The 14,449-nt window shown below is 39.0% G+C and overlaps 1 protein-coding gene across 1 annotated transcript in view; it reads right to left on the bottom strand.

Moving 5' to 3' along the window:
- LOC129236949 (neuronal acetylcholine receptor subunit alpha-7) overlaps window positions 1-14,449 on the bottom strand; it is a 190,672-nt gene that overhangs the window by 37,340 nt on the left and 138,883 nt on the right. Inside the window, exons 7-8 of the mRNA XM_054871271.1 lie at window positions 6,605-6,680; window positions 5,936-6,130 (exon numbers count right to left, since the gene is read on the bottom strand). Coding sequence (XP_054727246.1) covers window positions 5,936-6,130; window positions 6,605-6,680 — 271 coding nt within the window. The remainder of the gene's footprint in view (window positions 1-5,935; window positions 6,131-6,604; window positions 6,681-14,449) is intronic.

Genomic DNA, 14,449 nt, shown 5'->3' with positions numbered 1-14,449 from the left:
TGAAAATCTAACTAAAAGAAAAATAATAATAAAAGTTAAAATAAAAGATGAAAATATATGCAAAATGATATTTTAAACAAAAAAAAAAAAACGTATTAATAGTATTAAGATTTGGATGTTTAGTAAGGTGAAGAAGGAGGAGCTCAAATCTTTTGGGTGTGCAGGTAACATTTCTCTGATGTGGGTTCCAGGACAGAGACCTCCTAGCCGGTCATCTGCATCTCCCCCACTATTGTTGAAAGGGAATTGCACAACTTTTTTTTCAGGAAAACGCAGCAAAGATGGAGCTCCATTTCTTCCTCCTTATTTTGAAAACCCTTTAGATAGTACAATAGATGGAGGACTCAGAAAGTTCTGGAGACTTCACGCCATTAAATTTCCAAACTCCGGATGATCGGCACACACGCAGAAAAGCTAGGATGATCATTTAATCCCCATTGCAGTAGCTGGGGGGACCTTTCAGAGAAGTAGACTGTTAAACACTTTCTCTGTAAATGTTCGAGCTTGGCAGCTAAACAATTAAGGTCACTGAGTGCCCCTTTTTTCGACAGCTTGGGTCAGTGCTCCGGCCTAAATCCCATCAACCTTCTGCTTTACATATACAGCTCTGGCTAATCTAGATATCACTCGCCAGAGTGGTACTTGAACCCTTTCACTTACCCATCCTGGTCAAGAACAGAACATATGCGTTTACCTATCGGAATTCATCCTCTATTTAAAAAGAGGAAGAAAAACGAAAAACAAAAAAACATTCTGAAATGCACACCCTCGCTTGGTCTAAGCTCAACATTCTCCTCTCACATTCCTTCAAGGAAAGAGTGAGCGAGGTTCAGCAGGGCCCTGGTTGATAATTATGGGTGTTTGCTTTCTTTTTCGGCTGATTTTTCTTTCCTTTTATGACTTCGCGCATAGCCTTTCAGTGGTAAAGCAAAATGAGGTTATGGTAGAAAACCAACTTGTAATATTCTGGACATTTCTTTTCAGCTGTACCCCGCACATTTGACAAAATAATAGTGATCATGCAGCCTTACAATCAAAAAAATTAAGAAATTTTCATTGGACTAGCAGCAGCAAACAATTATCGAATTAACAAGAGTACATTCAATTGTAGCCATGAATTCACTGGTCACTCTGGTAGTAAAAGTAAGCGCCTGGTAATGTGTGAGGTGTGGGAAGTGTGTGCAAGCAAAGCGGAGATGTCTTTGGCTCCCCTTTGCCTTGTGTGCTGCTGTTGCTGTTGATATTTCCGTTGCAGTGAAGTTCCACTCATTAAACTCACTTTCATTTGATGCTCTTCGTTCTGTTGTTGCCAGCATAATGCAGCAGTCGCCACATCCCCCGAGGCTCCGCAAACGAAACTGCGCACGTTTACATCCTTACTCTTTTCTTGCTTCCATTTGAAAGCAGCTCTGGCTGCATACTCCTATGAAAAGTATTTAAATATTTGCAGTAGTTTTGTGTTCTTCGCTTTTTGTTTGCTGTTCTTAGCCGCTGGTGTTTTGTGGGTCAAGGTTACTGCTTTCACTTTACGCGCGGGCAGGCGTATGTGTGCGTGCGCGTGGCTCTATGTTTCTATGTGGGCTAGGCTTATGCTGGTAGATTTCTTTTGAAAGCGCACCCATTGTTGCTACTCTTTTTGCATTACTTTGTCAGTTTGACGGTTGCTGGGGCTGTCAGCGATTGTTGCACACTATTTGTTGTTGTTTCTTTTGCTGCTGTTGACATTGATTGCAAGTGATGGCATTTTATGGCGTTCCCATTTGCTGACGTCTACAAGAGCTCGCGCCACATTCACTCCAGTTCGTCTTACTTCTCGCACTATTTTTTAGTCATTCTACTTATTTTTCTATTTATTTTTTGTTCACTTTTCGCATTGCAAATTCCGCACTATTCATTCCGCCTCTCGTTTTCACTTTCACATAACGCTTGAGGCTCTTAAATTGAATTTCATGTTGCATTTATCATAATTTAGTGACAACTTTGCTTGTGACGCCGGCAGTACATTTTGCTCCCCAACGCTCGCTACACGGGCGCGATAGTTGTGTTTGTGCGTTGCTGCGCATTTCTCTACGTTCGGGATTTTCATGTCACGTAAGCGACGGCAGCAGTTTTCAATTTTTTCTTTCGAGAAAGTAGGAATTTTCATGTTTTTCCAACTAGACGGCCGTGGTTGTTCAATAGTTTGTTTGTTGCTTGCGAGCAAATGCGAAATTGATTATGTTCCAAAATTTTCACTTAGAGGATTTATTTTCGAAGTCTGTGCGTGCGTTGGACTGCCAACAGCTCAAGGTTTGGGCAAATTTCGTGACATCATTAATATGAAATAAAAAATGAAAATAGCCAAAGCTTTGCCAAACGGACCAAGACTAATGTCCTATTAATGGCGTCAATGACAGCGGCTGCTGTTCGTAATTTTATAAGAGAAATGAATCCGTTATTCCGTTGCGAATATCAACGTGCAACGCAATATGCTTTACCATTACCAACCAGTTATGGAAATAAATTTAAGAAAAATACCAAAAATACTACGTCCTTTGTTTTTAATGGAAATATTTTATGCAAAGGGAAAGAAGTTTGCGCCACCGATGCCACGTCATTTTATCTGCAAAAAGCACACGTTTTTCATTGGAGTTTGATATTCCAATACTGAGTCCTAAACTTTGTGAGAAATGTAGCCTGACCTTACCACTAATAAATATAATGCAAATATGACAGCGGGCGCCGTAGCCGAATGGGTTGGTGCGTAACTACCAACATTCGGAAGTGCACAGGTTCAAATCTCCGGTCATGAAACACCAACTGGTAGAAAAAGTTATTTCTTATAGCGGTCGACCCTCGACAGGCAAAGGCAAATCTCTGAGTGTATTTCTGTTATGAAAAAGATGCTCATAAAAATCATTTGCCGTTCGGAGGTGGCATACAAATGCAAGTCCCTCCATCTGTGGAGGGAGACGCCCAGAGCAAATAGGAGGAGGAGGAGTCGGTCAAACCCCCATAAAAAGTGCAGCCTTGCGCTGTTAGCAAATAGCAGACAATATTCTGCATGGACTGCTCTGCTAGGCATTTGTTTTCAGTAAGCGTCAAATGCAAGCAAATATCTGCTTTTTGAGTCAATCGATCAAGCAGCGATTAAGGCACTGGCCTCAGCGCGCATCAACTCAAGATGTGTTACAGAATGCAGTAGTTCATTCTTCCGCTTTGGGGTCCACACTTTGTTGTGTCCTCGGCCATTCTGGAGTGAAGCGAGTGCTAGAGGACATACGCATAACTCTAAACGAACTATGCACTACAACTGACTTGAGCGTAATCGCGGAAACCAATAGAAGATGGTCTCTGACTCTATACTAATTGCGGGGTCTCCAAAGCGCTCTAGCCACAATTGGCTAAGCTAACCTCACCTAAACTGAATCAAAATCTTCAGGATTCGACCAGAACTCTTGCGTGAAAGCTCAAGGAAGAGTATGGTGTTGTTGTTTCTCATGGAACTGTACGCCAGTTCATGTTGGCTCAGAAATACTCTTCAAGATCTACACGTAAGAAATCATTGCCAATATCTGAATCAATTGACGTCATACTCTGTGATGAGACGAAAATGATGTTATAAATGTTAACAAAGTGCCGACAAGAGTTTGGCGTAAAGCATTAACAACCTTAGAAAGTCACAACATCATACCAACTGGCAAATTAGGAAAATTATCTGTTATAATATTGGGTTGCATCTCTAGCAGACGAGTAGGAGACTTGGCATTCAAAGAAAGCACTATGGACTCGCGGCCGCCGTAGCCCATTGGATTGATGCGTGACTACCATTCGGGAGCACGTAGGTTTGAATCTCCGTGCATGAAACAGCAAAATGATAGACAAAGTTGTTTCTAGTAGCGGTCGTCCCTCGGCGTGTATTTCTATGTAAACATTGAGTGCATTTCTGTCATGGAAAAGTTCCTCATAAGTCGGCTTAAAACTGTAGGTCCTTCCATTTGTGGAACAACATCAAGACGCACATCACAAATAGGAGGTGGAGCTCGGCCAAACACCTAAAAAGGGTGTACGCACCAATTATTTATGTTTTTTATTTTTATTTTACTATGGACTCGGAGCAATATTTGCAAAACTAAGTAATTCATTATGTCACAAGGTCCAATGCGTTATTTAAAGCCTTGTATATAGCATCAGTTGGCATTATTTGTGAAAGAAGTTATTTGACATCTATGAAATGCAGAGACATTTTGTTTTTGTTGTGTTTTATGTTTATCTTCTATTTGTGAGAAAAGAAGGTTCATAAAATTAGAAGAATAAAATATTTGAATACTAAAGTTGAAACACTGGTCTTACTTTCAAAGTGTAAATTCATTCTTGCCAAACTGTACATTTTAATAGATAACTCCTCGTCAGTCCATATAAGAGAATTAATTTAAGGGGAGAGACCTAGCTGCTCAATCCGTGCCAGCAGCTTATGCGGCTTTCTTCTTAATTTGCAGTGTGCTATAAAGTATTTCTGATAAATTTTCCAAGAAATTAAGGATCTCGTTGAATATGCCAAAAAACGGTATATCTGAAGTACCTTGAAATAAGGCTCAACGAGCTTATCAAAAATAGCTTCGAATGTCGCGCAAAAATAGTTCAACAGATGATTCACATCTGCCGTAGAATTAGAAGAGTTAACGAAGTTTAGACTGGATTAGAATTAGAAGAAGTGGAAATTTATCCATGGGTATGAATACAGATTTTTGCTGTAGGACCTTTAATCCAAGCTCCAATGCCTTGCGAGGTATTTGCTCCATCAGAGTACCCGTTTATAGCCTAGACAGATGGTGGCGTTAACCGCGATTAAAGACTTAATTCGGAATTCTCTCAGGAATTAAGAGCAAATAATCCGGACTGACAACTAGACTTAATTCTCATAATTTAAGCGGATTAGGGGAACTGTCGATGGCAACATTTTTCAAAGAGAAGAGCAAGAAAGACTGAGTGCAAGGCTAAAGGCGAAATTATATTAATTGTCTTGATATTTCGCCGGCCATCTGTCTAGTCTATAAAAGAGTGTGTGCGGGAGTGCTTTCTTAGAATATATGTAGATTGCTGCCATATCTGAAATGCTGGGCTAAAAGGAGCTGTGAAGGAAGAAAGAGAGAAATAGCTTTGGTAGAGCAAAATCGTGGGTACGGGCTGTGGACTAAATGTAGAAGGATAAATGATTGACGGTCGTCGTAGGATTCGGTTGAAGTTGTTCAAGCCAAATAAAGAGAATAACCTCATTATTTTCACACATTTTTATGAGATTTCTTGCGAAACTACAATATATTACATAATAATTTACAATATTTTACATCTAAAACAATATATTACATGCAGGTACTCAAGTTCCACATTCTGGCTATATTATTGTGACTTTCGACTTATGGCCTCTGATGGGAAACAGGGAAACTATCGATTTGTTTTGAGTTTCATCAACAGTTATTCCTCCATACTGATTTATGAAATTTCGAAAATAATCTCAATTAATTGAATGAAAATTCCTGTCTTTCCAAAAACGTGTACACTTTTCTTTATGAATTGCAGATAAAGGGTGTTGGCATCAGTAGCGCGCAGTCTATTTAAACTGGTGTAAAAAAGTGTGTCTGGTTTCCAAAATTTAGCTGTAAAAATTGAACGAGGGCCACTATTTCTGTTCGGAACGCGCATGCATTTTTCTAGGAACGCCTACAAAATGTTTGTTTACAAGCATTTGGTTCACTCTTGAGGGTGGGATTCGCTGCATTGGCAAATGGAAGAAACAAACTCAACTGAAACGACGAATAATTTACTTCACTCCAATTTATAATTTAACATTTTTTTTCAAATCAAGTAATATTTTTTATTTGGAAGGTTAGATAATTCGCTCTTAATTTCAATTGTCTGTTTAGTAGTAATACTGGCGCGAACGTAGGAGACTTACCTAGCGAGAGCTTCTCACCAGAATCGGGGGGCAGTGTGAACCCTAGCAGTGCCATTGAAGCTATCAGCACGCACGGCACAATAAGGTTAAAAAAATAGTACAAAGTTTTCCGTCGTATTAAAATGGCGAACGTTATGTCAATATAAGGTTCTGGGCAGCAATTATAGTAGATTTCATTTCGTTTACCGGGTACACCTGCAAAGAGAGTGTACGAGTGTACGTGCGACGGTGACCATACGACGAGAAAGAGAGAATTGTTTTTATGTTTTTTTTATGTTTATTTTTCGGCAAAGAGAGGGAAAGAGAGAAAGAGAAAGCAGCGCATTAGATAGGCTCGACAAATCATTACTAAAAAATATTATTTAAATGTTTAAGTACATATATAGGCAAGTAAGTATGTATAGGTATAATAGTTGTTGGTGAAATTTTTGTTGGCATATTTAGAAAAAGACGCTTAGTGATGTTTTGTTGGATGTATGATGAGAATTTGTTACTAATTCACTATTTATTATGAAGAAATATGTGAAAGCAAAAAAAGAAACTAAGAGATTTGCTTTTTATAAGTTGTGATTTAATTAGTTTGTTAGTTAGTTATTTTAAAATCTTTGATATTTATTTCAAATAAGAATTTTTAAGAAATGTGTTCTTCACTTGCAACAACTCTCTCACCTAGCAGGTCCCATTCGCCGTTCGTTATGAAACTTGAAATGTCACCGCCGGCTTCGTCTTGCAGCTGCAAATCCAACTGGAAATAAAAATATGCGAGTATTTATTATAGGTACTAATATGAGGCCAAATTTGATAGGCTGGATTTTTAAATGGAGTGTAAAATAAAGGCATTAAATAATTTTTTGTTCTTCACTTTTTTTTGAAAAAGTTATAGTAGAGTAAGAAATTGCAAAGTATTGAGACTTAAAAATAGACGAAGAATATTTTCTGATTAAGAAAATTCAATTTAAGTCAGACGGCAAATCGACGAGGGTTACTACTTATATTTCAGACACTAATGGAGCCCAGTGTTAACAGGTGCATCTAACGTTTCTGTTGAAAATTTTGACATATTTTATCATAAACGTACTCAGAACATTTTGATGTGGGAGCCATGTTAGTACTTTAACACTGTCTCCATTATACAGGGTCCGCCATATAACTTTACGGAATTAAAAATGCTATAAAAGAGAAACTACTCAATATTTTTCCAAACTGTTTTTTTATTTTGAAGTACAATCCTTCCGGTTAATGATGGAACACAACTTCATTCATATGGCTGCCTCGGCTAGCCATGCACCATCCCATATGATCGGCCCAATTTTTCAACACATTTTCGATTGTATGCGGCTGTATTTCAGCTATGACATCGCGTATGTTGGTCTTCAGTGCTGACGATGAACTGATGTTCCTGGTGATTCACGAACACTCTCGGCCCCAGCAGCAATATTTTCGGGTGTACGCACGGTTTTTGGTCGGTCACGCGTTGTTTTGCCAATAAGCAACCCAGTTTCTCTTAATTTTTTCGCAAAGTAACGCACATACGCTTCATTCGGTGCTTTTCTTTTTCCCATTGCCGTACGTAATTTTCGTACACATTCTGCAACATTACCATGATTTTCAAAGTAATGTCGCAATATTTCCCAGCGTTTTTTGGGCGTATACACAACCATTTTCGTTCAGCGGAAGAATAAAACTAATTTTCTGTCAAATCAGATGACAGCTAAGTGTTACCATTCTTCAAATAATACCTAGTTCAAATCCGTAACAATAGATGGCGGGCCCTATATTAGGAAATTAAATGACGCGTTCAACAAAGAAGAGAATTGATTTTTAGTAATAATAAAAAATCTAGTAGCATAGATAGATGATGGCGCTAATAGCTAATTAACGACTTAATTCGGAGTTATCTCAGGAATTCAGTGTAACTAATTAGTGTCAACTATTAGACCTAGTTCCCAAAATTTAAGCGGATTAAGGGAATTTTCGATGACAAAACTGCGGAAAAATGACGGTTAATATCAATTGTGAATGGGAAATAATCAAACGAGATGAAAAATAATAAAGAGAAGAGACAAGAAGAGAAAGAAGATAATAGTAATTTCATCGGGTGAGGGTCTGAGAAGTTTAAACTGCTACGTCTAAAAAGCCCAAGATCGAGCATGATTTTGAGATAATATAATTGATATGATTTGAGAATGAAAAATTAGAGTTGAAAATTACCCCGAAGTCTTTACTCTCATCCACATATTGTAGGACATTATTTGAGATATAATACGACGATTGTAGAATCAAACGAGATTTCGAGTAAATGACTTGAAGAAATTTTCTTAAATTTAAAGATATACATGAATATGTACACCAAAAAGTGAGTAAGTAAGTAGAGGTTAGCTTGGAGCCTCTGGGTTTCTTATTGGGGCAACACATTTTAAGTGGTTTGCATATAAAGGGTCCCTGGCAAATGAAAAGCATCTGCTAATATTATTTACAAATACGAGTAAAAGCAGCGACCCGAAATACTACCTTGAGGTACCTTAGGAGTGGCAATAAATAAATAAATAATTGGCGCGTATACTTCTATTAGGTATTTGGTTGAGCTACTTCTCCTATTTGTGGTGTGCGCCTTGATGTTGTTCCACCTTGCTGGAGGCTCCTACAGTGCTAATCCGACTCCGAGCGTCAAATGGTTTTTATGAGTAGCTTTTTCATAGCAGGAACACACTCGGGGGTTTGCTGGTGTCTGCCGAGGGGCGACTGCTATTCGAAAAAACGTGTTTTATTATTTGGTGCTCATGCGTGGAGATTCGAACCTTCGCACTCCCGAATTGTAGTCGCGAAACAACCCATTCCGCTACGGCGGCCGTTTCTCACTTAAATACGATTTTAGCCATAGAAGAAGAACCTAGTGAAAGTCAAGAGAGCTCAGCTGACACAAAATAATGAAATAAATAAAAGTGTCAAAGGCCTTGAACAGTATTCAATGAAAGCGGCTAAGTTAGAAGAAATAATACTTTTCGTAGCAAATTATTTATAGTTTTTCTTTAGTAATAGCAATACAGGGTGATCAATTTAGAGGTATCAGATTTTAAATTGAAATAAAACAACGAAAACTCAAACTGATTAGGTAATCTTTGAGTAATCTATTTTTGAGTAGAACTATTCATGACATTTATTTTTTAAATTCAACATAATCCCTTTCAAATGTTTTACGCAACTGCACCGTAAACACCAATTTTGAATGACTCGCTGGAGGACTTCGGTCGGTATCTCGTTAATAACTTTAGGAATGTTGGCTTCCAATACTTCATTTGAAGAGATTGTGGAGATCACGGGCTTCAGTTTCTGGTATCAAAAGTCGTTTGTAATGGTCCGATAGCGTTCGTCATTCATGGTTACATTGGTGCCAGTCTCGTCTTTGAAAAAATATGATCCGATGATTTCTCCAGCTCATAACCCGGACCAAACGGTTGTTTTCAATCGATATAATGGCTTCGGGTTACTCTTCAGCCTAAATACGGCATCTTTGCTTAAAATCGCCCGAGTAGCGCCATAAGATAGGCCAAGCTATAGAGATCGACGCCGAAACGATTCTTGCAGGTCTTCGGCAAAACTCTCATTGCCAGCCAATATTGTCTTCACTTCGGGCTGTATGTGGTCTAATGTGGTCGAGTATCATCCAATAATGGTAGAACGGTTATGTACACCATAAGTTGGCCTGAGCGCGCAATGAACACTATTCGCAGAGCGTTGGTTTTCATAATACAATTCAGCGATTTGTAAACTTTGTGGTGGCGTAAGTCTTTCCATGATGAGACGTCAACGAATACTGTATTTAGTTTGGAAAAAGTACCTCCAATCTGATCACCTTTCATAAGAGGTACTCACTCAGGCATTACCTGACGGCTCGCATGTTGCCTTAAAAGTTCTCAATTGGAATGAATACATTGTTTTTATTTCCTTTATTCTTTTTATTCTGCTCACTTTACTAAAAAAATTTAGCAATTTTGCATTTGGCACAGCAAAACTCAATTTATCTTTACACCACAGCACATTTTTCCACCTCATTTCCCCAGGGAGTAAACAGTTACCTTATTGTATATTCAGTGCTGAAATATGGCCAATGGTTGTGGTATTGGATATTAAATAAATAAATAAATACACGCAAACATGCAGTTTTACAATACTAATGCGGTGGCTTGTATAGAAGTCGCCAGTTCATAGCATTGCGTGGGGATCAAAAGAGATAGAAATTGGCAAGTCTGCGCTGGTTCGAATTACTTTTGTATTTTTTGAACAAACAAAACTTATTTAAAAAGTTGCTCTCGCATTTCTTAGTTTTAGTGTGTTCGCATGCACACACAAATACTCACAAACTTTCGTACACATGCAAATATGTATGTAAATTTGCGAAGCAACATCGCCTTCCCTCACAGATTCAAGGATTTGCATTTTTCATTTTCCACTCGCTGCATTCGTTACAATTAAGCGAGTATTCGAGTGATTTAATTAGCTTGGCAGTATTTTAGCATTTTGCATTTACGTAAGTACATTTGACTTTTCGCTATTTGGTTGCTGCGAAATTTGTGCCAGCAAAACAAAAGAACTGCTCTATTTTATTTATGTAATTAGAATATATGGAGGCAGCGGCATGCAAGTCGGCGAAGGGTATGCAAATAGAAATTCTAAAGAATTCTACTGTTGCTTTTGTACATTTATTTCACCAGCACGGCCAATGTCATTTGTAGTTTGCTTTTCCGCAGCAAGCATTTTTCAGGAGTATAAGTATTTTCTGAAGGTTTTACATTAAGTTAAAATGCATTAAAGAGTGTTTTCGCAGCTCAAAGTGAATATGCATAGTTAGGTTTTTTCATTGCAACAAAAGCGGCTTTGTTGTACTTTAGTTAGCTTTTTCCTGCGTGTAACTCTCGATTTCATAGCGAAAACGCTGACTTCGCAGTTGGTACGTGCCTATCTTCGTAAATCTTAATGTTGACAAAAGTCTGCATCCACCCAACTTATAGGTATGACAATTGAACAACACAGAGCTGATCTGATGTGATCTTCGACTTAATTAGATGTGAAGGCAAATAGGAGCATCCCACTCTTTTAATGGAAGCTGACTTGCATTACCGATTACAAATGATTCGAAAATACCCAAAGGCATGGGCGTTGGGATACATGACACCGAAAGTGGAGGTGCGTGTTATATGTATATGTGCAGAGATCAATGCAGGTAGAAACCTCCGGAAGAACTAATTAGCTATTCTGGGCGACAGACTGCCAGGCAGCACTCAAGGCCTTGGCTTGTAAAGTCCTCATTACTCCAGCAGCATTCATACGCATTTATTCTTCAGTTCACAGGGAAATAGTTAAGAACGAAGTAGTGAAAGCGTTCACTGGAAAAGCTGCAAACTCCTAACTAATAGAGTCGGAGCCCTTCTTTACCATGAGATGGCATACCATCATGAAGGAGGTGCTATAAGATGGCCTCCTATGCGTTGAAAAATCAGGTGGAGAAGGACTTGGAGTGCCCAAACTCGGTCAAAATCGCGTAGACGGTTATCACGCCAATCAAGAAGAAGAAGCTGTCCTAAGAACGCTCACTGCCATTCTCACAGGAAGGTTATGCAGCCATCTGCCCTCGCTGGGTATATGGAGCACTGACTAAAAGAAGTAAACACTAGTTTCATAGAAGAAAGGCCCGTACGCATAGCCCTACCCAGCTTCATACTAGGTTTATTGAGAGAACGTTGTTTGAGTGAGGTACAGGGATGAGTATAGGGAAGCAGAGATGCATTTAGAAATAGAGTTCCAGTAGAGATCGACTAGAGACGAACTGACGATAATTATAGACACCTGAGTTTATCGCTCAACACTAAATCGTTCAGTGACAAGACGGCATTGGTTAGGACATTACCGCATTTTCAATGTTTTTTTAGAGCCCACCTACAGTGGAAGCGATTGAGGACTATCTTCGACGTATTACCTTCATACAGGAACCTGCGTCCACCTGTCGTGGGTAATAGACACAATCACGGCTCCACCTCAATGTAATGTAAATATGCACTCCCGGGTTGAAGTCAGCCGAAGAGGAGGGGCTTGTATCAGTTAAACTGTTAGTCAGTTAAAATTTTTACATTTTTATCCTCGTCTCTAAACAAAAAAAAGAAAATAATAATAATAAAAAAACAAAAAATCTTAAGATCGAAGCGCAAACCTCATTTTCTTTTATTCATTAATCCAATGAGGCACTTGGTTTGTTGGCCAATATTTTTGATAATACTGGTAGCATAGGTAGGTGAAATGGTTGAAGTACCACTCTGGTACTCGCCAAGTAGCACTAAAGCGCCACTTTGATACCACTATGACACCTCCAACAGAAAGATATCTTCAGCCAGCCACAGCTGTTGATATAATGGAGAAGATTGATTGGATTTAAGTTGGCGCACTGCCCCAGGCTGTCGAAGAAAGGGGCACCCGGACATTTACAGAGAAAGTGCTCAACAGCCTCCTTCTCGACAAGGAGATTAAATGGGGATTTAATGGTTTTAATAGATGTTTGCTTGCTATTCCATACTTAATGGAATATTTATTCTTTCCAGTGAAGTCAGAATATTTGATATCTCATATCTCGGCCAGCCTATATATTTGGTTTTACTTTAGCGCTTCCGAAAAACTGACTCTCAAAATATGCATTTACTTTTGATGCCGGCTAAACATTTAGAATTATTAGACGAGTCGGTGCATACGTGTGAAATGAGCGGGCAGAATTCGGCTGTCGAATTCCCCATGACATGGTAGCCAAAGTTACTCACAAAATTTTGCTTCGGATATCCAAAACTTTGTAATCTATCGTCTTCGACTAGATGACATTCGCGTTGTTCTCCCAGGGGAATGAGTGCCTCTTTGCTGCAGTTAATAAACGTTAAGGCAGTTTCGAAAATTCTTGCCACATAAATATATGTGCCACGTATTTAACATTTACTCTTGAAAGCCGACGACTGATGACTGACGACTTTTGCCTGTTGGCTGACAGTTGGCCGTCGTCGTCGTGCTGTTTGCAAGTTGCTTTGTTGCTAGTTTAGTTTGTTTGCTGGCAAGGCCGCTGATGGCTGCAGGACAAACGGACAAGGTGCGGTCTGATGTAACGTTAAAGTGAGGTGGACATGTCGCTGCGCAGAGCAGAAGGTTAGTGCCAGAGTGAAAGTATGCACAGGCGCAACAACAAATGTGCGAATATTGTGCAGATTTACTGAGCTTTAATTTTGTTTTATGCGAGTATTTGCTGAGGTTGTTCTTACTGTTGTTTTTGCTGTTACCATTGTTTTCATTACTGCGACTGTGCGCTGCTTGTAGAATCTGTAATTTTGGTTTTCAGCCTGATTTTTGCAAGGCTGTGTGTTTTGGGAAAAACTATAGTTCGGCATTGAATTGCAAAACTCATTGTGTCTATTTGCTTTCGCTTCAAGTTGTAAATAAAAACTCGTAGATTTTTCTTTTAATGAAATGCAAATAAAAAATGTAAGGGTGCATATTTTTTGCTTAACAGGAGTCTTCACAAAATAGTCCAGCAAAGCGCTAAGTTAAACAAAAACCGTAGTAGAAATGTGAAACTAGTTAGTTGGAAAAAATTACAAAAAAAAAAAAAACTGTAAGAAATTAAGGTTTTTTTTACCTACCTCTAATGCTTAATAAGACAATCTCCTGTAGAACATGCTGGCACTTTGAGGCAGATTTTTCCTTCCTTCCCTGTACTTCGTACAGATCTTTCCATCCACAAACTGGGTTTTAAAGGTTGTACTAGGGCTATCTTTCCAGGCAGGCTGGATTGAATGGAGGGTAGAGTCTGCACGGACATAAATACCTCTGTTTTCATCGACGGATCCAATATGGAATCTAGAGTTTGAACATGGGCTTTCTCTAGATCAGCCAACATTTCAATCTCCTTCAAACTCTTCGCGATCCTGGAGGCATGCAAAATGCGTACGGATCGCTGTTAAGAGGCAGACATAAATATCTTTTCCGATAGACAAGCTGCGATTAAGGCCCTGTCGTCGCCATGTTGCAGACGCCCAACTCAGACATCGGTTCCTTTTGACCCTTGTTAAAGAGAAACTGCACAATTTATTTCTTAAAAAAGCTCATGACAGATGGCGCTTAATCTAACCAAAAACGACGCTTAAATGCTGGGGATCCCACGCACTGAGAACTGATAACTGCCTAAGGCTGTCCCCGAAGGCAGCCTACATCCCTTTTTGCTCTTCCACTATATCATTTTTCTTCCTCTAAGTTGTGAAATTTTTTGCAGGTAGTGGTTCTAGCGCTACTTGTAGTGTATCCCTGGTCCTCTTGCCTTCTAATGCATTTAATGCTTATTTGAAATATTTTGAAATTTCTTGGGTGTCCTGGCTGTGGATGTGATGTAAATCGCATCGATTAAAAGGTTGCAATTAAGCCCATTTTCTTCTAAAGTTTGGCAGCGCACTTGAGCTGCTTTACAAATGGAGATGGTTCTTATAGAAAATT

The sequence above is a fragment of the Anastrepha obliqua genome, chromosome 2, assembly GCF_027943255.1.
Source record: "Anastrepha obliqua isolate idAnaObli1 chromosome 2, idAnaObli1_1.0, whole genome shotgun sequence".
Lineage (NCBI taxonomy): Eukaryota > Metazoa > Arthropoda > Insecta > Diptera > Tephritidae > Anastrepha > Anastrepha obliqua.
Note: the sequence above shows the minus strand (reverse complement) of the source record. Positions and strands in the feature narration are given on the sequence as shown.